Source organism: Scatophagus argus, chromosome 17 (assembly GCF_020382885.2).
Source record: "Scatophagus argus isolate fScaArg1 chromosome 17, fScaArg1.pri, whole genome shotgun sequence".
In the NCBI taxonomy this organism is placed as follows: Eukaryota; Metazoa; Chordata; class Actinopteri; family Scatophagidae; genus Scatophagus; species Scatophagus argus.
In genome coordinates, this window is record NC_058509.1 from 21,031,084 (window position 1) to 21,057,016 (window position 25,933).

The 25,933-nt window shown below is 40.4% G+C and overlaps 1 protein-coding gene across 2 annotated transcripts; it reads left to right on the forward strand.

Annotated features, from left to right (window-relative positions):
- Positions 1–690: 690 nt before the first annotated feature.
- On the forward strand, positions 691–24,831 carry sema4ab (sema domain, immunoglobulin domain (Ig), transmembrane domain (TM) and short cytoplasmic domain, (semaphorin) 4Ab). Of its 2 annotated transcripts, XM_046417981.1 has the most exons (16): positions 691–922; positions 1,009–1,076; positions 3,715–3,941; positions 5,743–5,903; positions 6,661–6,720; positions 7,072–7,170; positions 8,421–8,514; positions 11,313–11,435; positions 12,508–12,635; positions 13,695–13,876; positions 14,829–14,973; positions 16,161–16,350; positions 19,955–20,070; positions 20,781–20,944; positions 22,435–22,529; positions 23,327–24,831. In XM_046417981.1, the coding sequence occupies exons 3-16, from the start codon at positions 3,845–3,847 to the stop codon at positions 24,154–24,156; spliced, it is 2,484 nt and encodes an 827-aa protein (XP_046273937.1). In that variant the 5' UTR covers positions 691–922; positions 1,009–1,076; positions 3,715–3,844; the 3' UTR covers positions 24,157–24,831. The 2 variants fall into 2 exon arrangements, with proteins under 2 accessions (XP_046273937.1, XP_046273938.1); XM_046417982.1 differs by lacking the exon at positions 1,009–1,076.
- The last annotated feature ends 1,102 nt before the right edge of the window (positions 24,832–25,933 follow it).

Here is a 25,933-nt window from a genome sequence, read left to right on the forward strand (position 1 = left end):
CACATTTTTAATTTTATTATTTTTATAAAGTTTCCATTTTATAGTATTTAATTTTACTCATTCTATTTTACGTACCTATTTTTTGGTAGCAGGGGCAAAAAGAATTTCACTACACATTGTACCGTGTATGTGTGACAAATAAACTTACCTTGTATCTTGTGTCCTGGTAATGCATGACATTCACTCAGACTGTGTAATTACCATTACAGGCTGATTTTCATGTGGCCAATATCATTTATTATCAAATATTTTATGAGACCCTATGCAAAATTTGGTGCTTCTATCACAAAGTGAACTATTCAGCCAGACTTCGCTCTTCAACAGTTTCTGCTCGACACAAAAACAGTTTCTTCCCCCAGGCTGTCTCCCTGATCTCCCCTTAATCCACCTGCCATTGTATGAACCATCACACTGCTTGCACTACATCATTCCACTGTTTGCACTACATGTATATATATATTTATCTCTTTTTTGTTTTGTTTGTTTTTTTTTCTTCTTGTAAATACTTTATTCTTCATTTTTTATTATTAGTATTTGTTATCTTGCATTTGTATGGTGCACAGGAGAGAGAAAATCCGGAGTCAAATTCCTTGTATGGTCACATGTACTTGGCAAATAAAGTTGATTCTGATTCTGATTCTGCTTAGGACCTCATGTGTTCTAGAAGGCTGTAATATGCGGGGCTGTCCTGTAGGTGGAGTCTGGAGCCTGCTGGACCTTCAGATGGGAGGAGGCTCATGGGCTTTGTTGTTATAGTGAAGACTCAGCCGCGGTCAGCGTTTTCTCTGACCGAGTCACGTTTCTTCTGTGAAGTTCTTTTTTCACCGGTGCAAACACAGTTGGACAGAATAATGCGGATTTTAGAACGCTGAAAGGAATGCAGCGAGGAAAGGACGCGGTGAAGGAAACCATTCTAAGAGATGTAAGACGACTGTTTCACATTTTCTACATCAGTGTGATTTGTGTTGTCGGTCACTTGAGATTTACCGAAAATACTTTCTGTTTAAGTTGTACGGCGTCCTGTTGAACAACCAAGAAAAGGGACTCCGTGTGAGCAGGCTAAGAGCACCGTCAAGGTGAAGCAACAGTGGAACACATAAACATCACAGCACGCATCTTTCTAACGTCATCACAGTGGACTATTGTGTGTTAAGGTAGTGTTAGTGTTAGTGTTAGTGTTAGTGTTAGGGTTTGAGACTGACCGTTGAGCTGAACTCCTGGTAACACGTGTCTCAGCAGCATTCACGTACTTTGTAGGTAGAACCTGTTAGCTGCCTGTCTGTTGGCGCTCTGTTTTACCCTAAACAAAACGGACACCCAAGCTAATGTCTACTACGCAGTTGTGTACTTAGACATTGTAGTCTGCTCTCAGTGGCACAGCAAATCTGAATTTTATTTATTTGTTTTATTTAATCTTTATTTAATCAGGCAGTCTCATTGAGAATAGTATCTCATTTTCAAGAGAGGCCTGAGAACAAAAATAAAAATAAATAATTGAACTAAATAGACATTGATTAGAACACAGTCAGCAAACACAGAACAGCAAAGCGTTAGTTAAAACAATTACACATATCATTTAAAAACATCAGAAAGTGGAGATTTTAAACGACCAAGGGGAATGCAAGAGTCGAGTTTAGTTTGAGTGCGGTCTGTAATTCATTCCATTTAAAGAGTGCGTAATAGCTGAAGCCAGATCTGCCATCATTTGTGTGAACATCCAGAGTTGAGTAGTTACTGGAGCCTGTACTGTTACTGTTTTTAAATGAGAGAATGTGAGGTAGTTTGGAAGATAGCATGAGATGACTGTTTCTTTTTGTTTGTAATGATGAGCAACCTACCAACTGATACAGTGCGAAATCTGTCGTTTGTTGTAAGTCGTAGTGCACTGTGGTGTACGGGCTTTAACAGCTGATGGTGCTGTGTGTCAGTACACAATATCGCCATAATGAAGATCAGACATGAAAGTTCACAGTTCATTGGTTTTGCAGATGGAAGAAGACAGACATCCTTTAATTCTGTACAGAAAACCAAGTTGAATTTTAAATTTTGTGTTGAATATGCTGAATATGAATTTTGAAGGATAGTTTGCTAGGATAGTTTCAATGACTGGGTAATCACGTTGAGAATAACTGGTCTTCTCTGCATTTAACATTAGTCTGTGATGGAGTAGTGAGAATTGAACTCATTGAAGGAAGATTAAAGACAAGTCAGGTCTTGGGCTTGTGTGGAACCAGAGCCATATAAAACTGTGTTATCAGCAAAGAAGTTGACTTTGAAGTATTGATCAGGAACAGTTATGTTATTTATGTATAAGGTAAACAGCACTGGCTCAATGATAAACAGCTGTGGCAACCTATTTCTGATTTTAATGGAGCTTGATTGATTACCATCAGCAACAGTCTGAGTTCTCTCTGTGAGGTAAGAACAGAACCAACTAACAGTGAGATTATCTAGACCTATAGACCACCGTTTATGGAGAAGGATTTTGTGATGAACAGTATCAAAAGCTTCAGAGAAGTCAGTAAATAGAGATGCACAGAACTGTTTGAAGCCAGGTAGGAGACATTGTTGTCAGTGACTGAGACTGCAATTGTCATTGTGCTGTGACCAGGGTGAAAACCAGACTGCTGTGGCTGAGGTATGTGTAGTGAGTCAATATAGTCGATATCTAGAAATTAATGAGATATATCTCATTTAAAAAAAAAAACAAAGCTCAGATGAAACATGATAGTTCACAGTTATTGTAGTTGAATGGAAGATGTGGTGTGAGAGGTTGGTTGGGGGGTAGAGAGTGGGTAAAGTGCTCATTGAGTGGCCTTACTATATATATTTGTTAATGATTATTTCTGACCATGGTGCATGGTTGCATGTCATAGTTTTTTTTATTTATATTTTTAAAGAAAGATGAAAGAAAGATGAAAGTGACATATTTTGTCATTGGAGGGAACTCACTCCAACGAGATTCGTGCTCTGCATTTAACCCACCCAAGTGACGTGCACACACACACAGCAAACCCGGGGCAGTGGGCGACCACGTGCAGCGCCCGGGGAGCAGTGGGGGTTAGGTACCTTGCTCAAGGGTACTTCAGCCATGGACACCGGTATGGGGAATCGAACCAGCGATCCACCGGTTACGGGTCCGACACCGCTGATCCACGACTGCCCATCCACGACAATAATACATTGTGGGAGACATTATAATTACTGCCTTGTTGCATAGGCCAGCAGAAGTAACACATTTTGGACTGAATGCTCTAACCATGCTGAATTTCTCATTGTTCTTTTTCTGTCAAATCCTGGTTTTAGGAATTTTATGAGGCTTGATTTTAACAATTTAAATGAACTTACACTGATATCAGAAACAATAAGTAAAACTGCATGTGATTTGATTTCTGAACTGATTGAACAACTTATGGCTGTGCACATGTGTTCACTTTGATCAGAAATGAACAGTTGATATAGTTAGGATGTGCTGATATAAAAACATTAAGTCTGAACATAGTACTTAAATTTGAGGTTTTCTAAATGAAACTTGGGAGCACGCAGTGAACACTCTACCTGAGGATCACTGTGACTTTAAGTAATGATTTGAGTAATACAAATAAATATAAAGATCTCTTACTTCCTACTTGTTAACCTTGTCTTTTGCCAATGATTTGCTGCTGCCCAGAAACTGTCACTCATGTTATGTCTCTGTCTGTGTGCCTCTCTCAGATGCCGTGATGGTCAGCTACAGATTCCACCCCTTCTGATAAGTCCTAGACGCTCTGGATGAACATCACACTCAGTGCTCATCCTCTGACCTTAAATTTAATTAAGGTCAGACTCCCTCACTTCTGCTGTAATGGAGAATCACATCCTACTGTCCCTCATTGTGGCCTTGCTGGGGTTTCTGTGTCCATGCCTGACAAGACTAATCCCTAGAGTCTCCTTCCCTTTGGGTAAGTAACTCTTCGAGAATGGTTTTCTTTTAAATCTGGCAGTTAAAAATGAGAAGCCATAGTTAACAAGGTAAGTTTTAAAAAAAAAAAGAAAAAAGTCAGTACAGATATTTTATGAGGTAGCCAGTGCATTGTGTTTGTCATTTTTAGAATAATGGTAGCACTGTGTATAATAAAAAGATAAACTGTATGCCTTTATCATCATATGTGGACAGTTTGAAGGCACCAGATACCAATACAACACGTCAGATCTGATCCTAATGAAAGAAGATTTCACAAATCCAGAAACAATTCAGTTTGTGGCAGGAATGTTATTTTTCATCAATACTCAGTTGTTAAAGAGTAGAATCAGTGCTATAATCTGAATACTGCAGGGTATATATATATAAACTACAAAGTGCATTTGTTTATTGTTATTTATTGTGTGTGTTATAGCTTGTTGAATGATAACGTTTTCCCACACGGAAAGAAAATATATGAACATATATGTTTTTTACCCTATGCCACATTTATTTTCCAACATATACGCACATATTCGAAATTGGCGCCCTGCATATATGTTTTTCAACTATATGTACATATATATATGTAAATATATGTGTGTATACATACACATACACATTCATATTTTCTTTCCATGTGGGACTGTATAGTGAAAAAGGTGTAAACAGCAAATGATGCAACAAAAGTGCTGCTCTGCTGTTGCATTATGTACATCTATCCATCCAGTCTGATAAGCTGCAAGACTAAGTTTCCATTTTCAGGGGACTGAATAAGATACAGACATTAGGTTGTTTGATTATTTAATCTGAATGTAAACAGTGGCCAGTTGCATGGAGGTACCAGGATCAGCCGAGGTCCTTGGCTTTGCTTCCACGTTAGAAATGAGAAAAATTTCACCCCATCCTTTTTTTTGCCGAAGTGATCATGTGAACGATTGTGGCAGTTAACAACACAACACGTTTGCACCGTGTTTTAACTTGTTTAAACAAAACAACAGAGCACAAGAGCAGCGTCACGTATGCAGTCGGCGTAAACACAGTTTTCAATTGACTGCAAAGCCCACAATGCATTGAGGTTTTCCCACTCTGCTACGTCACACTTTCGAGCCCTATAGCCTTCTAAACCAGGTGTCTCGGTTTGGCTTTATGAGTCGGTAGTTCGCCCGTCGCCGCAATGTGGATCGAGTTGGTGATAGATGATAGAGCGTGAGGCCACTTTAAAAATTGCTGCATGCAATAAAACAATCAAAAGCTATTGTCTTATACATTAAATTTTCTTCTGCAAACCTCAACCTGCATTGAATTAAAATAAGTACAATCATAAATACATTTTGTTTGAACATATATGCACTTTACATCATTTGCAAATAAAGTGAGATATAGGCATTATGTATGGCATATATGCAAAATGTCAGACATATATGAGCTATACATAAGGCATTATGTATGACATATATGCACCTGACTGTGGCATATATGTGGATATATATAAGTCGTATGACACATATATCTCCTATATATCCACATACATGCACATATATGACCATAAATATGGCATACATATAACATATATTCTTAATATGTTCTGCATATATTTGAATATATGTTCATATATCTCCTTTCCGTGTGGGTTACCATGGACAAAAACTACTTTGTGATGTAACATGGGATGAGATATTCACGGATGTTTGTCATTTGAGCAATGGATGCTCAGCCTACTTACATGTGGATGCTTCTAACTGTATGTGGTAATTAAATGAAAACGCCTAATCCCAGTGTTACCCACTATGAAACCACAGGTAGTCCTGGGAGACGTCTCACCCACTTCAGTAGGCATGATGTCAGCAACACCACCACACTGCTGCTTGGTGAAGATGGAAACATGCTGTATGTGGGAGCCCGGGATGCTGTGTTAGCACTGGACGTTGGCCACAAGGATGCCATCATACTAAGGAACAAGGTGGGGGAGCAACCACTGACATAGTTTTCGAAGGGAATAGATAAGAAAGTAATTTTTAAGAATAAATAAAGCTTAAGAATCTGTGGACATGTAATGAATAAACGTTTTCGCTCACACTAATGGTATGAGAACTGTGGGAGAAAGCAGGGAGTTTGAACATTCTGCACAACACGCACTAAAGTTAAAAACTGAAAAATAGCACACTGAATGCCAGACTGCATTCCCACTGAAAGAAGCGTGATTGAATAATTGTAACAGTGGATTTGTAGTTATACGTTGTCTGCATGGACATCAACACAACAATCACATGCTCATGCAGACATTGTCTCAGATTTGTTGTGAACTAACAAAATCAGATGGGAAGATGGTCTTCAAGCAGTTGTTGTCAAAGTTCAAATGAGAGCTAAATCTTCAGCAGAAAAGGCACAATTTTAGGCTGTCATCCCAGTTGAGAAGTCTTGATGAAGTTCACTGTCTAAACAAAGAATAAAGATATGCGTGTGTTAGAGTATGTAGCTTTTTTAAACTAATAAAACTGAAGTGTTGCATGGATAAAGTCAGTAGGGTCCCTTTCGATGTGATTTCACAAAAAAATCAATTACAAAATGAAGACCTGCTGCGTTTAGCTGTGACGTTCTTCTGATATAATTCCCCAGCCCTACACTGTAACTATAGCTTTGTAATATGACGTGAAGATACTTGTGAGTTCTTAGGTTTCATTGATGCTGCTCTGATGAATTTGACTCTCTTCTTTCAGCTGGCCTGGAGCCCTTCAGAGAAAGACCTTGAACAATGTTCCATGAAAGGCAAGAAAAGGGCAAGTAGTTGTACAAATACTGTCAACTGGTTCGACTTTAAAGCTCAAAATGTTTCTTCTTGACTCCAGCCAAACAAGGTGTGGCTTTAAGTAACATACAGCTACCGTTTGTGTTTCCTTTAGCAGAACAGACACGTTTTTGTCCGTTATAGTTCAACTGTTTTCAAAAATGAATGATAAACTATAGGAAAATATCTCAGTCTTTAATGTGAATTCTTATTGGGTGAATCAAGATATCTCAATGTGCCTATTGTATCTCTTTTCTGTAAGTAAAAGAGAGATACTACTTGAGATACTTTTAGTTTCACTGAAACTTCTAACTTGATATCCTTTTTGTATTTGTTTTCCTAGGCTGATTGTCCTAATTTCATACGTGTGCTGCAGTTTTTGAATACCACCCACCTCTATGCCTGTGGAACATTTGCCTTCAGTCCACGCTGCATCTACATAGTAAGTTTATTTGCACACATATTTAAGCTGATTGTTTTCTTTAACATTGTGAAAGTATGATATTGCTCACTGTCTTTTGATAATTTACACAAAGGAAAACTTTTATTTAAAGATGTAATATGTGATGTTTCCACTTTAAATTGTCTAAAAGCAACTAGATCTTAGTTATATGTTTTTGTTGAGTTGTGTACTTACATTATTCCAAATGTTCTTATCAGAGTGTCATTTCTTGTTACCCTTAAAAGCACTGATATTTAAACAACAGCACTTATGTTGCTGTGGGACAGGTATGTGGTCCTTGGCTGATGGTCCCTCTACCTCCAATGTTTTCCAATCTTCTGTACCATTAATTAACTCCATTTGACTATTTACTAGCTAATGGACTGACATTTAAGGAGGAGGAGGGCTGCGGCTGTGTGTGCAATAGAACTAATGATGTTCACGGATCAGACAGGCCATAAAGTCATAGAAATGAGAATTTTGTTTAATAGCAGATGGGATGCAGGTGGGTGACATCAGTAATGAGGAAAATATTAATTACATTGATATAGTAATCCTGCAGCAGCAGAAACAATAGAGTGGGTTGCCGCTGTCTGCCCATTTATGCACGGGAAACAGCAACTTACTGATGACCCCACACAACGTCTAAATTTAATGCTAACTAATGCTGTGTGTTCTTCTACCTAGTAGAAGAACAGTATCTAGTATCAAGTATCTGGGATATTTTGGCTTCACCTTTGTGGCTTGGGAGGGAGCGGAGGCACATCGTCCATCGTTATCAATATCTATGGTTCGTACAATGACATTGTTTGAAGTAAAGCAGCTGTCATCCTGATAAATACTGAGGCAACTATATAGGAGGAGCAAAACATCTTTTGCACATCTTGAAATCATGATGAGTGTGCAAGTGTTGTGAAGATGCCCATGTATGTGCATCTTGGTATCTGAATAATAAACCCTTTAAACAGAAAAAAAACAAAACAAAACGCTGCACCACTGACTTTAAACCAGGGATGTTCTTAACGACTAATTTCTGATGACTAATGTCTACAGAGGCGTTCGAACTGATCGACTAGTCTAAGAGTTAACGTTTGGCTCGCAAGTGTTAAGTCTTTTGTTTCGCCTTTTGTTTCTCATTGTTTTGATTGTTTAAAAGCAGTGGATCACATCAGATGTAATTTGGTTTGACTTTTCCATTCATTTTTTAGTCAGTTCGTCATCAGCTTGACTTTCTCCTCTTTTCTGCGTAGAACTCAGAGACATTGACGACTAGCCTCAAGCCTGATGAAGGTAGAGGCCGCTGCCCCTATGACCCCTACCAACGCAACACTGCTGTCACTGTAGGTGAGTAAGTGATGGTAGATTAAAATGTTAGCAGAAGAAAGTTGAAAGAATATATAATAATATAGAGCACCTGTGGTGGGACTGTGAAAAGAACCGGTCTAATTTCAAATTGAACTAGTCCCAGTATTTGTTAATGGGCTGCAACGATGGTACAAAACAAGAACTGAGAGCTTCTTCCTACCCCTCCCCTACACATCGGAGGAGTAGCTGTGGAAGTGGTCTCCAGCTACAGGTACCTTGGTGTACACCTAACCGAGGACCTCACCTGGAACACCAACACTTCCTGGCTGGTCAGGAAGGCCCACCAGCGTCTCTACTGCCACAGGAAGCTGCTTCGAGCTGGGCTTGGGAGCTCAGTACTGAGGAGTTTCTACCACTGCGCGGTGGAGAGCGTCCTCTGCACCTGCACATGGACTCTTCCAACCCCTCCCCTCAGGCAGGCGGCTGAGGAGCATCCAGAGCAAGACCACCAGGCTCAGAAACAGCTTCTTCCCTGAAGCTGTCAGACTTCTGAACTGTAGCCATACCCTGTAAACCCCCCACCCCCCACCCTCGACAACACAGACCTGCACTACAATCACTTTACACCTACAAGTGCAATACCACAAGTGCGATATTAAGGACTACTTCCTGGACTACCTCATACTAGCACACACTTGCACATGCATATTTATGCTGCACATGCTAAACTGGCTTCTTATTTATTTATTTCTTTTTCTGTGTTAATGTTTAGTTTTTATATTGTATTTGTACTTGTGCTTAGCTTATATATTCTATTTTATTCAACTTTTCATTTTGCGTTTGTTTAGTAGACTGTTATCAACTTGTAACACTTTGTGTTTGTTCCAGTCCAGCTCCTCTTTGACGATGGACATGCTGTTTTACTGTCTCATAAGCAGCATGAAAACATTTATAACAGTGTAAAATTTTTCCTTTATTTATGGAGGGAACAACAAGGCCTGAAACAGCAAAAAATGGCTAGCTGCGATGCTTATCCTTTAGACCAGTGCTTCTCAATTATTTTCTGTTGCGCCCCCCCCCCAGCAAGTAGAAAACAATTCGCGCCCCCCCCCCCCCCCCCCCCCGCGACTATAAATAATAGTAATAATAATAATATGTAATAATATGTAATAATAGGATGCTAACAATTCTCGCTGGTTTACTGAAGTAGCATTCACAAAGCGGGATGATTGTTGGCAATATTCGGCACGTTTTGGCTGAAAAAACTCCAGCGGCTTATCAGCATGATTGGGATGTAATGTCTTCAAGTGGGGCCTTAATTTATTTGGCTTCATGCTGTCCGCTGCCAACATTTTTAGACAGTAAACACACCGGTCTTTCGTCTCCCACTGTAGTCACAGTGAAGCCAAGCGCTGCATATGCTTCGTCATATTTCCTCGTCTTAGCTTTCGGGTGAGTTACTTTTGTCTCATTATCTTCGTCTCTCTCCGCCTTTCTTCTCATCCCTGTTAAAAAATTCTTCATGTTGTCTCTTAAGGTTCGCTTACTGCACTTCATATCGCCTGCTCGGTGCAAAAAAGCCGCTACACCATAGAGCTAATACTCCCTGCGCACACTCTGACAATGAGAGCGCCACTGCCAACTACTGTAGTGGATGTGCAATTACACTTTATTCTAGTACGGCAAAAAAAGCATGTTCCCCAGGTCACACGCGCCCCCCCTGGCATCGCACCGCGCCCCCCCAGGGGGGCGCGCCCCACTATTTGAGAAGCACTGCTTTAGACTGTTTGAACTCCTTTCACTTTACTTATGCAATGTCAAAACCGTAGGATGCTCTATTATCACAGTTAGTTGAACTTATACCCTAATCTTAACCCTATCTCTTTGTCTTTAGAAAACAATTGATGACAACCTGAACCTGTCATTATGACTGAACAACTTTTTTATTCAAGGACATCAAAAATTATAAACTTGACCATTGTGTGGCAGCTGATTTGTCGTGAACTAACTTTTGTTGTGATTTGGCACTACCTAAATAAATTGAATTGAATTAATAAGGACAATATACCATGTATATATTCCAAGTGAAACCTGTGGACTCTTATAATGCATAAATGTACTTTGTACTTGACCTAAACAGGTAAACATGAGTCTCGTTCAAAGAGGCTAACTTAACAGAAATGTTATTATGGTAGTGTGGGTGCAATCATCAACTCAGCAAGCAGCCTGTTCATGCTTTTGTGCAAATAAACACAGATGGTCTGGTTCACTGACATGAAAGTGAAGGCCCAGTTTATACTGCTCCTTTACCTAATTTAACTTGTTCTCACAATGTACATGAGATTTGTGTTTGATTTACTAAGGAGGCAGTAAGAGCCTGGACTGTCCTGTGGACCGGTGGGTGCAAGCTCTGAGTGGAGTTCAGTGATTCATCTGAGACCACCAAACACAAACAGAAGTTTAGCTTAACATTTAACCTTTATTCTTAATTATTAATGCAATAGGAATCATTAAAGTAGAATTATAAAAAGAGGAACAACATTATAAAACGCAATGATGGAAGACTGATTTACTAACATAAACGACACGCGTTATCAAGGGTAAATGAAACGAAATTGTACTCTTAACCAGTTAATATCGGTTTTGCAGATAAAGTTGAACCTTGGGAGAACAGCATTATGCAGTTAATTCAGCCTTTAATCTTAAATCGCCTCTGATTGGGTTAAATTGCAACAAACCAATAATTGCTCATTTTAATTATTCATGACCTATTATTTTTGTCCTATTCCCTGTTGCTCTGCAGCGTTAAATGTGTTAAATGTTTTTCTTTTTCTCAGATGGAGAGCTTTATACCGGGACGGTGGCAGACTACAGGGGGAACCGACCAGTCATCTCCCGGCATCTCAGTGATGGCACTCGTGTTGACCTGAAGTTGGATGATACATTAGGATGGCTGGAGGGTGAGTGTGTTGTCTCTCAAAATGAAATATATGGTAGTCATAGCAGTTGAGATGTTTGGAACACTTGTCAATTGTCTTGATGGTTCCAATGCCTTGAAATGGCAGTCCTTTTATTTTACCACAGTTGTTGCTATCATGATTTTAATGGAATTAATTTTGCTGTCCTATTTAGGGATGCACAATAACTATCGGCGCCGATAATTAACGATCCGATATTGAAGCTATCTGTAGCTCCTTTCCACCCGCACACAGTGAAAGCTGGGTAAACTCACAGTAGAGTCCAGCTGACTCCTCATGAGTGCCGCTAGCTCGTAAATTTTATTTGCCGCTGACCGAACATTCCCCATAATAATAGATGGAAGGTACGGTCTATACCTCCTCCTCGCCAGTCGCCGTCTCTTCCCTGCTCTGCATCCCCAACGTTTCCTTCTGAGCTCCCTGGGGATTTCATTTTTTCGGCCAAAGACACCACTGTGTTGGAGGCTGATCAGCTGATCCTTCGTGTAAGCAATGGGGCGCCGGCGCACCTCTGCCAGGGCAGGGGACCGGCATGATAAAAGTACTCCAAACAGGATTAAAACCAGGTTAAAAGTGCAGAAAAATTGCATAGTTTTCTACAAGAAAACACGCTATGCTGTGCAAATAAGTTGTTTAAAAAGAGAGAATTCTAATGAAAGAAATTAACAAAACACAAAGCTGTTCGTAGCAGCGCCGGAAGTGTTTTCTGTTGCCGTTTGGCATCGGTTATCGGTATAGGTATTGGTTACAAGAAACAGGAAGTTATCGGTTATTGGTATCGGTTCTAAAAAGCAGTTATTGTGCATCCCTAGTGCCATTTAATATCCACATATCTGCAACTGAGCTCAGATGTGACACATCCACAGTGATTGTAATAATTCTTCATTCTCCCCTGACTGTAGTGGGGAATGTGTGTGTGTGTGTGTAGATATATATATATATATATATATATATATATATATATATATGTGTATATATACAGCTATGATGTAGTCCCTCAGACATATTTCCACATTTTACAGTTTTGGCATACTTTACCATGTGTTTGTTGTAGATCCAACCTTCATCAGTTCCAGTTTCATTCCTGATGAGGAGAAAATCTACTTCTTCTTCAGTGAAGTGGGCAGAGAGTATGAGTTCATCGACAAATTTATTGTCTCTCGTGTTTCTCAGATCTGCGTGGTAAGGCTGAAACAATGGCCCTTCTACAAGAACCACTCATACAAAGTTGTTCTCAAGTGTCACCACAAGCAATTTAAAACAATTTGTGCAATTCACCAATGAGAATTTTCTCCTTGGTAGTGGCTCAAATATAGATGTGTAGTCTGTCTTTCACTGCAGGGATATGAGGTGATATTTTGGCTAAAATACTTTGTTGATTTCTCACATACATCTTATTTTCTTGCAATTACATACATTTGTGAACCTATATTGACATTCTGGTATTATTTTGTTTTTCACTTTTCTTTTCACTATTCCTAAATGTTTTACTCATACGGTCATATATTTGCATTCTCATATACATACATTCAATGTATATATTTAATATCATAAAGAACATATGCACTCAGTTTCCAATTTATTGGCTACACGTATGGAGTCTCATGCAATCCAGCTGTTGCATAACTTACCAGGTAGATACTTCACCCAAAATCTCTTTAATAACTTAAACTCGACCTACTGTACTGAAGTCACATAGGTGAAAAAAAAAAAAAGCAGAAATGTGAAATTATTGAGTGCATGGCTTAATAAACGGGCAGAATGCTTATTATAAAGGCATGAATCTCACCTTTGAAATGAAAGATTTTCAGTTTAAGTTGTTAATCTTTATAACAACTAAACTGCAGAGAGCACAGACTAATAATCTTTGTCAGAAACGACATTAGAATGCTCTAACATTGCTGCTGCACATTGTTATGCTGCACATAATAATGATAATCCACCAACCAGAGCTGTTTAGCATTCAGATACTGTGTAAGTCTTGTCCTTATTAATGCTTAATTAATATGTAAGGATTAAGGAAAGGTCAGTGGATATATTTTGAGCTATAACACCTTTAACCATCATGAATTGTACAATGCATTGTAGCATGCATTAAAATAGGTTAATTTTTCCAGCCAGTCTTAATAATAACAAAAACAATACATACAGGGATGTGCTGAAATCCTGTATCAGTTAATGCCACCAACAGATTGCAGTGCTGAATTGTGTTTGACGCCTTCTTCTCCTCCCATGTGTTAGAGTGATGTTGGAGGTCAGCGGACCCTGCAGCGACGCTGGACCACGTTTGCCAAAGCTCAGCTCCTGTGTCAGGCTGACAATGAGCTTCCCTACAATGTGATCCAGGACATAGACACCCTCCCACCAGCAGAGGGAGCTCCTGCAGATGACACGCTCTTTTATGGCATCTTCACCTCCCAGTGGTCAGTAAGCTAAAGGGCTATGGTATGAACGATACAGTGCTTAATCTATATACCCTGAAACTGTTGTAGCCTCAATTTGGAAAACTGATGAAATAACCTTTGAATTAGCACATGGCCATTTGTAAGAGGACCAGCTGTTCAAGACAGTGCTCTTAGATGACTACATCTAACATATAGCCCCCTTTTGAGGACAACTTACACAATTTGAATTGAGAAGACGGGCAGTTTAAAAGAGCCTATGAGGATATATGTTAGGGATCCCACATCCCATTCACTATTTAACTTTCTACTTCAGGCAGTGGCTGGTCATATGTTCGTGAAAATTTTGAGACTGAGTTGGGGCCAGTGATAAGGGTAGATAGCTATATGGTCTTGTTAACATACATACAGTCAAATTACATTTACTTTTTGTCAACCACACTCAGTGTTATTGACTTTGAATCTTGCTAGTCGTAACTTTATTGTGGTTCATAGCTGAGTCAGAGTGGAGCAGACTGGAAATATTTCCTCTCAAGTCATATCTAAAGTTTGTCCTGTTTACATGAGTATTGAAAAACCTCTCCAATGTATGAGAACATTTGGTACAGAGTTATAGCTATTGAAAAACTTTAAATTTTGATTGCCAAATCCATGAAAATATAAATGAGTAGTCTTAATTTTTTTTCTTTGGTAAGTGACCATGGTATAAGTGGGATAATGTCCATCAACATGGAGACCAGAACCATATGATCCACTTTTTACTGCACAGGTATATTGGTTCCAAATGTCTTTCATCATTCTTCTTGATTACTGTTAATTGGTATCAGCACTGTATCTTCATACTGCTCTCACTGTGAAAATTCTTGTTCTTTAGAGACAAGAGGATATGAGATTTAAATAACATGATCATGGGGATTTTGTCTATAGCTCTCATTTATAGCATATTTAATAATTTTTTTTTTCCAATAACTAGGTCTGTCAACTCTGGACAGTCAGCTGTGTGTTCATTCCGCTTGACTGACATCAAATCAGTTTTCTCTGGCAATTACAAAGTCCTGAACCGGGACACATTACAGTGGAGCACACGGGTTCAAGAGAAGGTTGCAAATCCAGGAGAGGTAAATCATCACTTCTTGATATAAAAATTACAAAGGAACTGTGGCAAGACTCATTTGGTCCTTAAAGGAAGAAAGACTGTAAATCAAGAAGAAATACAGGAAGATATAAGGCTCTGATGCTAACAAGCTTCTAGCTTACCTGAGAAAGTTTTAAATTTCCATCCATCCATCCATCTTGCCTCAGACCAGTTTATTACGACTTGGGCTTTATTTTTTTACCACCTTGCCTCCGTTTATGTCTGTTTATATCAGCAAAAACATTGAGCCAAGAAAATAGCTTAGATATAGGAAACACAGTAGCATTACTAAAAAGAAGCCAAAAACAGGTCCAGAAACAGGAACAGACAGACAATCAGACATGTTGGAAAGACATCTCCAGGTTAGACAAGTTACTTAGAGAAGAAAACAGTCTTGAACAGTTAAACTATGATCCAAACAGTCTCTTGTAAACATCTGTCAGAGATTACACATCCTGCTTCAGTTTTGACCTACTCTGCTTACTGTAGCTGTATACAAGCTGGGCTTGCGCTTACTGAACATTATGACTACTGTAATGATGGTTGAAGAGATGATGGTTAATTATCCGTGTCCCATGTCATTTTTATGATGACTCATTTGTTGTGGAGTGCAAGTCAATCAAGTCAATCTGCTGAAAATAAGCTTCTTAAATGTGTGTATGTATATAGTAGTAAATTATACATATAAAATAAACATATATATATAAAATAGAATAATATATAAGCTCTGCTGTCTGTGTTGGTGCCGTAAATGTCTGACACATGACTCCTCCATCACCAACTCTGCCTGCACTACAAACTGCTGTCAAGTCATGTCTTGTCAGGGAGATGAAATATGCACAGGATGATCAGTATAAGAAAGTCCACTTCTTCCGCTGAATAAATCAATGAAGTAATATAATGTACAATTTTATATAAACACCATGTTTTTTCTTCTCAAACAAGCATCACTAAGTACTGTGAGGGAAATAAACATCATGGAAGCTTTATTCTAGTAATAAACTATAAATGATGAGCAAAACCATGGAATGAATTAATGTTTTTTAATTTAATTAATATTTCCCTTAATATTTAAGAGTGCAATTAAATCGGGAACATAGTGGGATTTTTGTTGTTTTTTAATTGTTTTTTTATTACTGTTATTTTTGTTTTTTACTGTTTGCGTGGTAGTGTGGCCTGCACAACGCATCAGACAATGCCTTGCGCTTTGTCAAAGAAAACTTCCTGACTGACGACAGTGTGCGGCCAGTTGGAAGAAGTCTAACCTTGGTGTCCACTGAGCACAACTACAGCCATCTGACTGTCCAGAGAGTCCAGGCCTTTAACAAGAAAGACTACACTGTCCTGTTTCTGCTGACAGGTGAGACAACTGTGACACAAATGTTCTTCTAGTCAACATTGACACATGAAAAGTATCCATTTTTCACAACTAACTTCCTGTTTTGCACAATCCAACTAACTGATGGAAATGCCTGTAGTGACTGGTTTGACTATGTCGAACTCAGTCAGTGTTTAATATCCATTGCTGTCCAACAAATGAACTGTGTTCTCCTGATGGTCTAGTTCTTCTAAGACACATACACTGTAATGGCAGGGTCACTAGATCCAGTCCAGCTCAGGTACCTCGGGGTGCACCTCCCTGTTTCTTTTTGTTTTCTGTTACGAACTTTTCTCTCACACATTGTCTTTTGGGCTAAAAGATGTCTAATACATATTTGTCAGCACAATGTACTTGGACCACACATATCACCAATCGTGGCTATATTTGTGGAATGGGGGAGTTTTGGTGTTAAAACGCTGGATTCAGGTTTGGGTTGGGTTTTACTCAATAGTTTGTTAGGACCTGTAGCACGCGCTGGGGAGGTTTGCAGCCGAGTGCGAAGCAGCTGAGAATCAGCACCTCCAAATCCGAGGCCATGGTTCTTGACCGGAAAAAGGTGGTCTGCCCCCTCCAGGTCAGAGGAGAGTTTCTGCCTCAAGTGGAGGAGTTTATCTCGGGGTCTTGTTCACAAGTGAGGGAAGATGGGAGCGTGAGATTGACAGGCGGATCGGTGCAGCGACAGCAGTAATACGGTTGTTGTATCGGTCCGTCGTGGTAAAGAGGGAGCTGATCCATAAGGTGAAGGTCTCAATTTACCAGTCCTATCAGAACTTGCATCATAGTGTACTCTTTTAATCGGATATTCCAGGGTTAGTGCTCACTCGGATGGGCTTTTATAGTATTAAACAAACCCTGACGCACCAGAGAGATCAGAGATAATGAGTATCATGACGGTGGTTATCGACTTTCTTTGTTAACCCACACTTTCTGCTTCAGGCTGTCCGTATTTTCATAAAAAGCAGCATGTGGACTGTCATTTGACCTTTGCGCATGAAAAGGTCCAATCAGTGCCGCCTATATCAGTCAAGACAAACCAGTTGTTATATAAAGTTGTTATAAAAAGAAAATAAAAAATGATTGCAGCAAAAAAGCAATACTGTAGCACTGCAAATAAGGCGAGAGAGGAATGCTTTTCAAGTAAATTTCTAAGTTTATTTATTTAAAGTGAAATTGGTTTTATTTATAATAATACCAAGAGTCTAATGTAATGTCAATGTAATCAACAACAGTGTAAAACAGACTTAGCAAAAATTAAAACATATTAGACATGCATATAGATATGCATAGATGCCCTGCTTTAATTACACAGCTTCATTTGGTCACATTAGTTCAGCAAGTTTTTATATATAACACTTTCTCTCAGTTGAGAATCTGTATTGCCCATGGAGAATAATATCTGGAAGAGATTTAGTGAAAGGGCAGTGCTGTTTAATGCTTAGGTCAAAAGCATAACTTCCACTGGGCAAGGTTAGGTGTGAAACATATGTTAAAATAGAGCCATCTTCATGACTTTGAAATCTCTGGCATTGATCAGAAAACCAGTCAGAATTTGGTGTGGCCACCATTTGCCATATGCAGCGCTATACATCTCCCTCATATAGAGGTTATCAGGCTGTATTTTGTGATCTGTGGAATGTTGGTTCACTCTTCTTCAGTGGTCGTGTGCAGTTGCTGGATTTTGGAAGGAACTGGAAAACACACTGTTGATACAGAGAATCCCAAAGCAGCCCATGCAAGAACTGGGATGTTTTCAGTTTTCAGTCATGTTTCAAGAATTGTGTGCGGATCCTTGTAACATGGGAACGTTCATTATCAGGATGCAAGATAAAGTGATGGCAGCAGATGAATGGCTCAACAATGGGCCTCTGGATCTTTGTCCATTTGGACTACCATCAGTAAAATGCATCTGGTCGTTGTCCATAGCTTATACCTGTCCATAACGTAACCCCACTGCCACCGTGAGGTACTCAGTTTACGTTGCCCATAGCGAACTCCTCATCCCCACAACATCCCCACCATAGATGCTGTCTGCTCTCTGCCTAGTACAGTGTAAACCAATATTCATCTGTGAAGAGAACACTTCTCCAGAGTGCCAGATGCCATCAAAGGTGAGCATTTCCCCAGTCAAGTTGGTTAAAATGATGAACTAGAGTCACGTCAAGACCCTGATGAGGATGGTGAGCACACAGATGAGCTTTCCTGAGAAGTTCGTAACAGTTTATGCATACATTTTTTGGTTGTTCAAACCATCTACACTATATTGCCAAAAGTATTCGCTCACCTGCCTTTACACGCATATGAATGCAATGAATCTCATTCTTAATCTTTAGGGTTTAATATGACGCCGGCCCACCCTTTGCAGCTATAACAGCTTCAACTCTTCTGGGAAGGCTTCCCTCAAGGTTTAGGAGTGTGTTTATGGGAATTTTTGACCATTCTTCCAGAAGCGCATTTGTGAGTTCAGACACTGATGTTGTACGAGAAAGCCTGGCTCGCAGTCTTCGCTGTAATTCATCCCATAGGTGTTCTATCTGGTTGAGGTCAGGACTCTGTGCAGGCCAGTCAAGTTCTTCCACACCAAACTCGCTCATCCATGTCTTTATGGACCTTGCTTTATGCACTGGTGCACGGTCATGTTGGAACAGGAAGAGGCCATCCCCAAACTGTTCCCACAAAGTCGGGAGCATGGAATTGTCCAAAATCTCTTGGTATGCTGAAGCATTCTTTCACTGGAACTACGGGGCCAAGTCCAGCTCCTGAAAAACAAGGCCACACCATAATCCCCCCTCCACCAAACTTCACACTTGGCACAATGCAGTCAGACAAGTACTGTTTTCCTGCCAACCGCCAAACCCAGACTCGTCCATCAGATTGCCAGATGGAGAAGCTTGATTCGTCACTCCAGAGAACGCGTCTCTGCTCTAGAGTCCAGTGGTGGCGTGCTTTACACCACTGCATGCGACGCTTTGCATTGCACTTGGTGATGTATGGCTTGGTTGCAGCTGCTCAGCCATTCCATGAAGCTCTCAATGCAGTGTTCTTGAGCTAATCTGAAGGCCACATGAAGTTTGGAGGTCTGTAGCGATTGACTCTGCAGAAAGTTGGCGAGCTCTGCGCACTATGCACCTCAGCATCCGCTGACTCCGCTCTGTCATTTTATGTTCCCATTCACTTCCACGTTGTTATAATACCACTGACAGTTGACTGTGGAATCTTTAGTAGCAAGGAAATTTCACGACTGGACTTGTTGCACAGGTGGCATCCCATCACAGTACCACGCTGGAATTCACTGAGCTCCTGAGAGCGGCCCATTCTTTCACAAATGTGAAACAGCCTGTAGAAGCAGTCTGCATGCCTAGGTGCTTGATTTTATACATCTGTGGCCATGGAAGTGATTGGAACACCTGAATTCAATTATTGGGATGGGTGAGTGAATACTTTTGGCAATATAGTGTATTACGTGCAGTCCATCTGGCTGCTCTTAGATGATAATGCAGCTGAAGAAGGTAATGGAATGATCATCCAGTTTATGAACAACAGCTGTTTAAACATGAACTGTGTTTTGTTGCTAACTTTGTTTCAGAGTCTGGTTACATACACAAAGCAGTGCTACTGCAGAGTGGAGCCCACATCATAGAGGAGGTCCAGGTTTTTGAGCATCCTCAGCCTATCAAGAGCCTGAAGCTCTCCGTATCTAAGGTACACAGTGAGACAGACATTAAATTCACAATTTAGTTCAAGTCACGTTTAAACTAGGCACCTTCACAATACCAATCCAAAGCCTGTTGGCTGGTCATTAGCAACCTCATTCACCAGCCAAGTCAGCGCAACATCAGTGGATTTGACTGTCAGAATAAATACAAATTTTATTAATGATGATGGTATTAACAATGAACAGCATGTCTCCTCTATCCTTTAAAATGTGTCTGTGCTATTTGCTGAGTATAATGTCAGGTCTATGGGCTTTGTAGGATGATCCACCCGTTTGCTAAACTGTTTATCCCGTTCATGGTGGTCTCGAGCCTTCCGTGCACATCCAGGGCCACAAGATGTGTAGAACAAAGTGAGGCATGATCTGAATAAAGCAGTAGGCCTACTCCAAGCGTGCACTTCAGTGAAGTGTCACAGATGACAGGAGACAGTTCTAAATGCCAATAAAAGATGGTTAGATGGTGACAGTTATTAGTGCAAGTGATGTAACAGTATTTAAGCTGATTATTTTTCTTATGGATTATTTATGGAAGGTGAGTGACTCATCCAAGCGAATCAGTGTAATTATTTTTCTTATTTTATGCCGTTCCACTTGATGTAGAAGTTAGTTAGTGTTCACGAAAAGCTTCATGTGAAATCATGTCAGACTACTGTTATAATTATTTGAACTGCTTTTATCTCATTCTGTCCTACTGCAGCGTATGGTATATGTTGGCACATCAGAGGGGGTGGTGAGGGTTCCAACAGCCAACTGCTCTTTCTACTGGACCTGTCCTCAATGTGTTCTTGCCCGAGATCCCTTCTGTGGTTGGGACTCTGCCAGCAGGGCCTGTGTGGAGGTCTCCAACGCCCAGACCAGTCTGTGGGTATCATAAGATGTTGATGTTATGTTGAAAATGTCTCATATTATGTAGAAACAATGACGTTTAGTCAGTCATTTTAGGAATAACATGGAAATTACACCAGTGGCCTAATTATTGGGTCCTCAGGTTCTTGTGGGCACTGCACAGTTGGTTGTTTTCATCTTGTCAACATCTTTACTTACTCCAGAATAATAGAATTTTCATGCTTGACGTATCCAGAAATGCTTAACAAGAGTAATCCTCTAGAATCTAAAGCAAGTCCAGTTTTGACCTGGATGATGGAGTGAATGACACCGAATGAGTCTTTTGACTGTCTTTTTTGACTGTCACCGTGACAGCTTGTCAGTTGTCATTTGCAAATGCATGTGAGTTATATGCTGCTGGTAGCCTGTAACTTTTTTACTTAAGACTGTGATGTGTTATTTGGTAACCTAAACAAACTGAAGCAAGTACCACACTCAGGGCATGGTTGGCAACAGGCAGCAAGCATATTCAGCCATAGAGAAAATAGCTTTAAACTTAGTTTTGGCTATGAAGTAATTTGAAGTTTCGGTTCCAGTGTGCCAGATCCCTAGTGTTGAGACAGAGCCTGGTGTTGCAACCCAACCATGACACTGATTTCAAGCAGTTTTAAGAAAAGAACAATGTGGTATCCAATGCCAAGCATAGAGGCTGAGAGATTTCCAAGTGCAGGTCAGTGTTTGGTAGGATTATGGCTGATGTTGCTCCAGCTTCCAGATACTTTTTTGGAGAGAATGAAAATGAAAAGAAAACGAAGAAAACGGAATTTGATCATTTGCTAATTCTTTCTGACATACATATAAGTGTTCTACCTCATCAACTTCATTGATATCTGTAAATATGTGCTTATGCTGAATGTGATGCCACCAACAAGTTGGGGCACTGGAAATGCTCAAACACCACCTGTTTGGTACATTCCACAGGTAAACAGCCTCATAACTAACTAACTAACAGTAACTATTTTTGTTAAGACGGTGATAGACAGTGTATAATAACCCTCATCCTGGAAGTATTTTAGTGTAGTTTTTGTATGCATGTATATGTTAACCTGAATGGTCAGAGAAGGCAGTGGAGGGGATTATGAGTGAGGTTCAGGCTCAGGTACAGGTAAGGGTCGCATCCTTTCTCATTGTCCAAGCAATCATTGTATTATGGCCTGTTAGTAACTGACAATCCTTAGTGCTAATAATTCTGCCAGTACTACCTGAGCTGTGACATGACAGTATCATTGTACTACATGTAAATTGCCTTGTGATAATGTGAATAATGTGTGTCTCTTTGGGCTTTTGTTTGCTATCCAAATGTATAAAGCAGATTATCAGACTGAGCCGTGAGATCAGCTTCTCACTGAGCCCTTAGTGATATCTCTCCACAGCTGAGACTTCAGTCATTACAGATGATGTTCACCAGCAGTAAATCTATGAAGGCTGTGCCAGCCTTGTGTGTTCACTGTCATTTTCTTCCTCAGAGGCCAGGATGTGGACAGAGGGAATGTTGAAGAGGCATGCAGCAGTGTTTCACTGACGCATCGAGCCATATTTGGTCCAGACAAACTGCCTGCAGGTAAGTGTCTCCTAAAGTAACTGCAATGCTTTACTAAAGCTGGTTACATGTTCCATGTAAGAAACGCAATAGGATTGATGCTAGATGTGTTCTACATTGTGATGAAGGTGTTTCCCAAGCTTTAATGTGTACTAAAAGAAAAATGAATCAATACCAAGTAAGAATCACATTAAAAAGAGAATTTTTAAAAGGAGATACATTTATGAATCTAACGAAGCTAGGAAGAATTTAGTGAACTGATAAGTGATTTCAGTCCTGGTCCTGATGATCCTGAGCCTGCCCATTCCCCAACTGGTTGCCCATACCTGATTAGTTAAATCAGTTGTGTTCACCATCTCTTGAACACACCTGCCCTAATCTGATAAAGTTGAACTTGGTGTCCTCTGGAGATTGAGAATCACTGCCTTGTACCACGCATTCTGCCACAGTGGCCAGTTTTACATTTCTGGGTTCTGCCTCACATTGGGCCGAAGGCAACGGTGTATGCATCTATTAACAAAAGCTCAGACTTAGCTTATATCACACATCTGTGTTAAAGTTGGCACACTTTGTGTGGAGTATGTATCTAGCAAGTAAAGAAAATTTCTTTGTTTGCTCTCTTTGACTTCAATAATATGGTTTGGACATGCTCATGTTACATGCAAATGCATCCTTACTGGTCTGGAGATTCTTTGACAGGTTTTAGAATGCTGTTAGCAGTTTTCATATCAGATATCTGACGACAGTGTGTAGAGGATAGAGACTGTGTTGGGGGATTTGGTGCACTGAAATCTGAATATCTGCCTCTTGTCTTGTAGGTGAGCTTGTGTCAGTGTCTCTGAATGAAGTGGTGCGGCTGCAGTGTCCGGCAGTGTCACGGCTGTCCCAGCAGCTGTGGGAACGTCCCAACAGTCGGCTGTCCCCAGACCTGTACCTGCACCTGGAGGATGGGAGTCTGAGTTTTGTGGCCACCCCCACCACACTGGGCCACTACCTCTGCCTGTCCACTGAGAATGGTCACCAACAGACCATGGCCATCTATCATGTCAAACAGAAGAGCAGCCCCATCGCTCAAACTCCATCAAGCTACACATGGCCTCAGATACACCCCATACACACCACACAGGCTGCATCCAGGCTGGGACCTGGGGTTGGACAGCATACGTCTGTGGGGACTTGGCCTGAAACAACAGAAACAAAACAAGGAGAGACTGAGCCAACACTGTCCAGCAGGGATGTTGAGGTCACTACTGGACAGCTTGGCAGGAACTTGACAGTGTGGCCAGAGGAATCTGGACAGAAAGAGTCAGGGTTTCCAAACGGTGAGCCCTGGTTATCAGCACGAGGCCCCTGCTACCTAAAGGAGCTGATAGTTGTGTCAGTCCTACTGGTGCTCTGCCTCAGTCTGCTGATGACCATGCTTCTGTATGTCATAAGACAGCACTGTCACAGCCGAACGGCTCCACAGGCAGGAACTTCAACCAGAGAATCTGACAGAAGAACCCCTGTGGAGCAGGAGACTCTCAGGGGGAACCAGTTTTTGAGCAAACGTAATGGACAAGCGTTACATGGTGGACAAGCAAGTGGGTTAATTTGTAATGGGGAACTTGCAAGCTATAATGGGCATTTGCCCAACACACCCATCTGAACAGTTCCAGACATTTTAACAGATGTTACAGATGAGACCAGAGGGCAGGGGAGGCCATCCGAGGTACCAGAGTGAGCAGGGTGATAAGTGAGGGTGTGTTCTGTTTGCACAGCCAGTGAATACTGTGGAATCCTACCATCCTGAGTGATAAGATTTGGATGTAAAAGCTTGAAAGACAATCTTCCTGTGGAATTTAAGTGAAGACAGAGAACTGTGCTTCTTTTGTTGTTGACAGACACTAAACACATTGTCATTTTCTATGTGTATTACATAGACTGAGACAGAAAGGTACAAGCTGTTCTAGTACAGCTAGTTTTTTATAATTGTTGTCATTATCAATGTTATTATTATTATCTGATTTTTATAGAATAGTCCTTTTTGATGCAAAGCCAGTGACCTCCAAGTTATGTATCTTTTTTAATGATGTTTTCAAGAGCTCATCTAAAACACACATGAACTGATATATTAGGTTTGTAAAACTGCCTCTCTTGTTTTGGAAAGAGAAGCATCTGGGCTCGTGGTCTTCAAATATCTCACAATCAGAACACATTTTAAAAGAAACATCACTGATGCCCAGATGATGATCACTGGCAATGTTTTCCCCAGTCCAGTAAGAATGTTCCTGTCACACAGAGGCGTCGTAAGTAGGCGTTTGGGTGGTAACCCATACACACAGTCATAAACAAAAAAAGGCCACAGATGTCAGGCCAGTAAGCTTGTTTATCATGCGTTTGGGAGATGTGTTATGCGCAGAATGTGAATGTGCCTTGGCTATGGTTATGGTGATGCTTTGGTGCTGGTCCACTCCCACTGATTTCTGTGTGTCATTCGAACACAACATCAGTGGACGTGAAGCCGTAACCTCTGACGGGATGATACGATGCAGTCACTCAGTATGTTCATTTGAACTTCAGTAAACAGATTACAAGTTATAAATAGGAGAAGTAATAAGTGAAGTAATGGAGTATGAAGTAATAACTCATTAACACAAGCAGGACAGCCGAACAGAAAATAACCCTGATCCAAGCGACGAGTGAGTGCACAAAAGGTGCCACAAATCCAAAACGGTAATCACAGTCCAAAAAACAAACCAGAGGTCCAACGTCAGAGGCAGGCTGCCGACGAGGTTCAGGTGTGCAGATCGGCAGATTGGACCAGACACATTCATTCAAGAGAAAATAACGACTGACTGAAAGACAGGAAGAACACAAATGGCAAAAGCAATAAAGACCAAAAACAACCACAAGATAGAACCCCTGACACAGATGTCATCAGGGAGAGGAGAGGCTGGTGACAGCAAAATCAATTCAGTTGAATAATTAAATTAAAATGTCCACTTTCCCTCAAATGTGTAGCTACACTACTAAATCATTTCTACAAATTATGAGACATGCTCACCATAACATACATTATTAGCCTACATAATGAATATACAAACATCAATAAATTCAGATGTAAACGAAGTTTCATGTAGGATATTTCAGAGATATTTCACATTCACTTTTGTCATTTTAGTTTTGTCATGGGTGGTACTACGCCAATGGAGACTGTGCTGTTCTATTATTATTTGGTTTGTTTGGTAGTATTCATCTAGTGGACACCAATGCAAGTCATTTTTGTTTTTTTTACAAATCTCTTAGTGTTGTATCTGCTGTTGGATATTTGTGCTGAAGAACCATTCAAATGCCAACCCAGATCCACTGGTTTATAACCTCATCTTTAGACACTTAGCTGTGAACAGTCCAAACCATCTCATATTGACTTTCTTGGGTAACGA

Coding starts and splice junctions, on each gene's coding strand:
- sema4ab (XM_046417981.1), top strand. CDS start 3,845: ATGGAGAATCACATCCTACTGTCCCTCATTGTGGCCTTGCTGGGGTTT. Junction 5,904..6,660: donor CCATCATACTAAGGAACAAG/GTGGGGGAGCAA, acceptor CTCTTCTTTCAG/CTGGCCTGGAGCCCTTCAGA. Junction 14,974..16,160: donor AGGTTGCAAATCCAGGAGAG/GTAAATCATCAC, acceptor TTTGCGTGGTAG/TGTGGCCTGCACAACGCATC.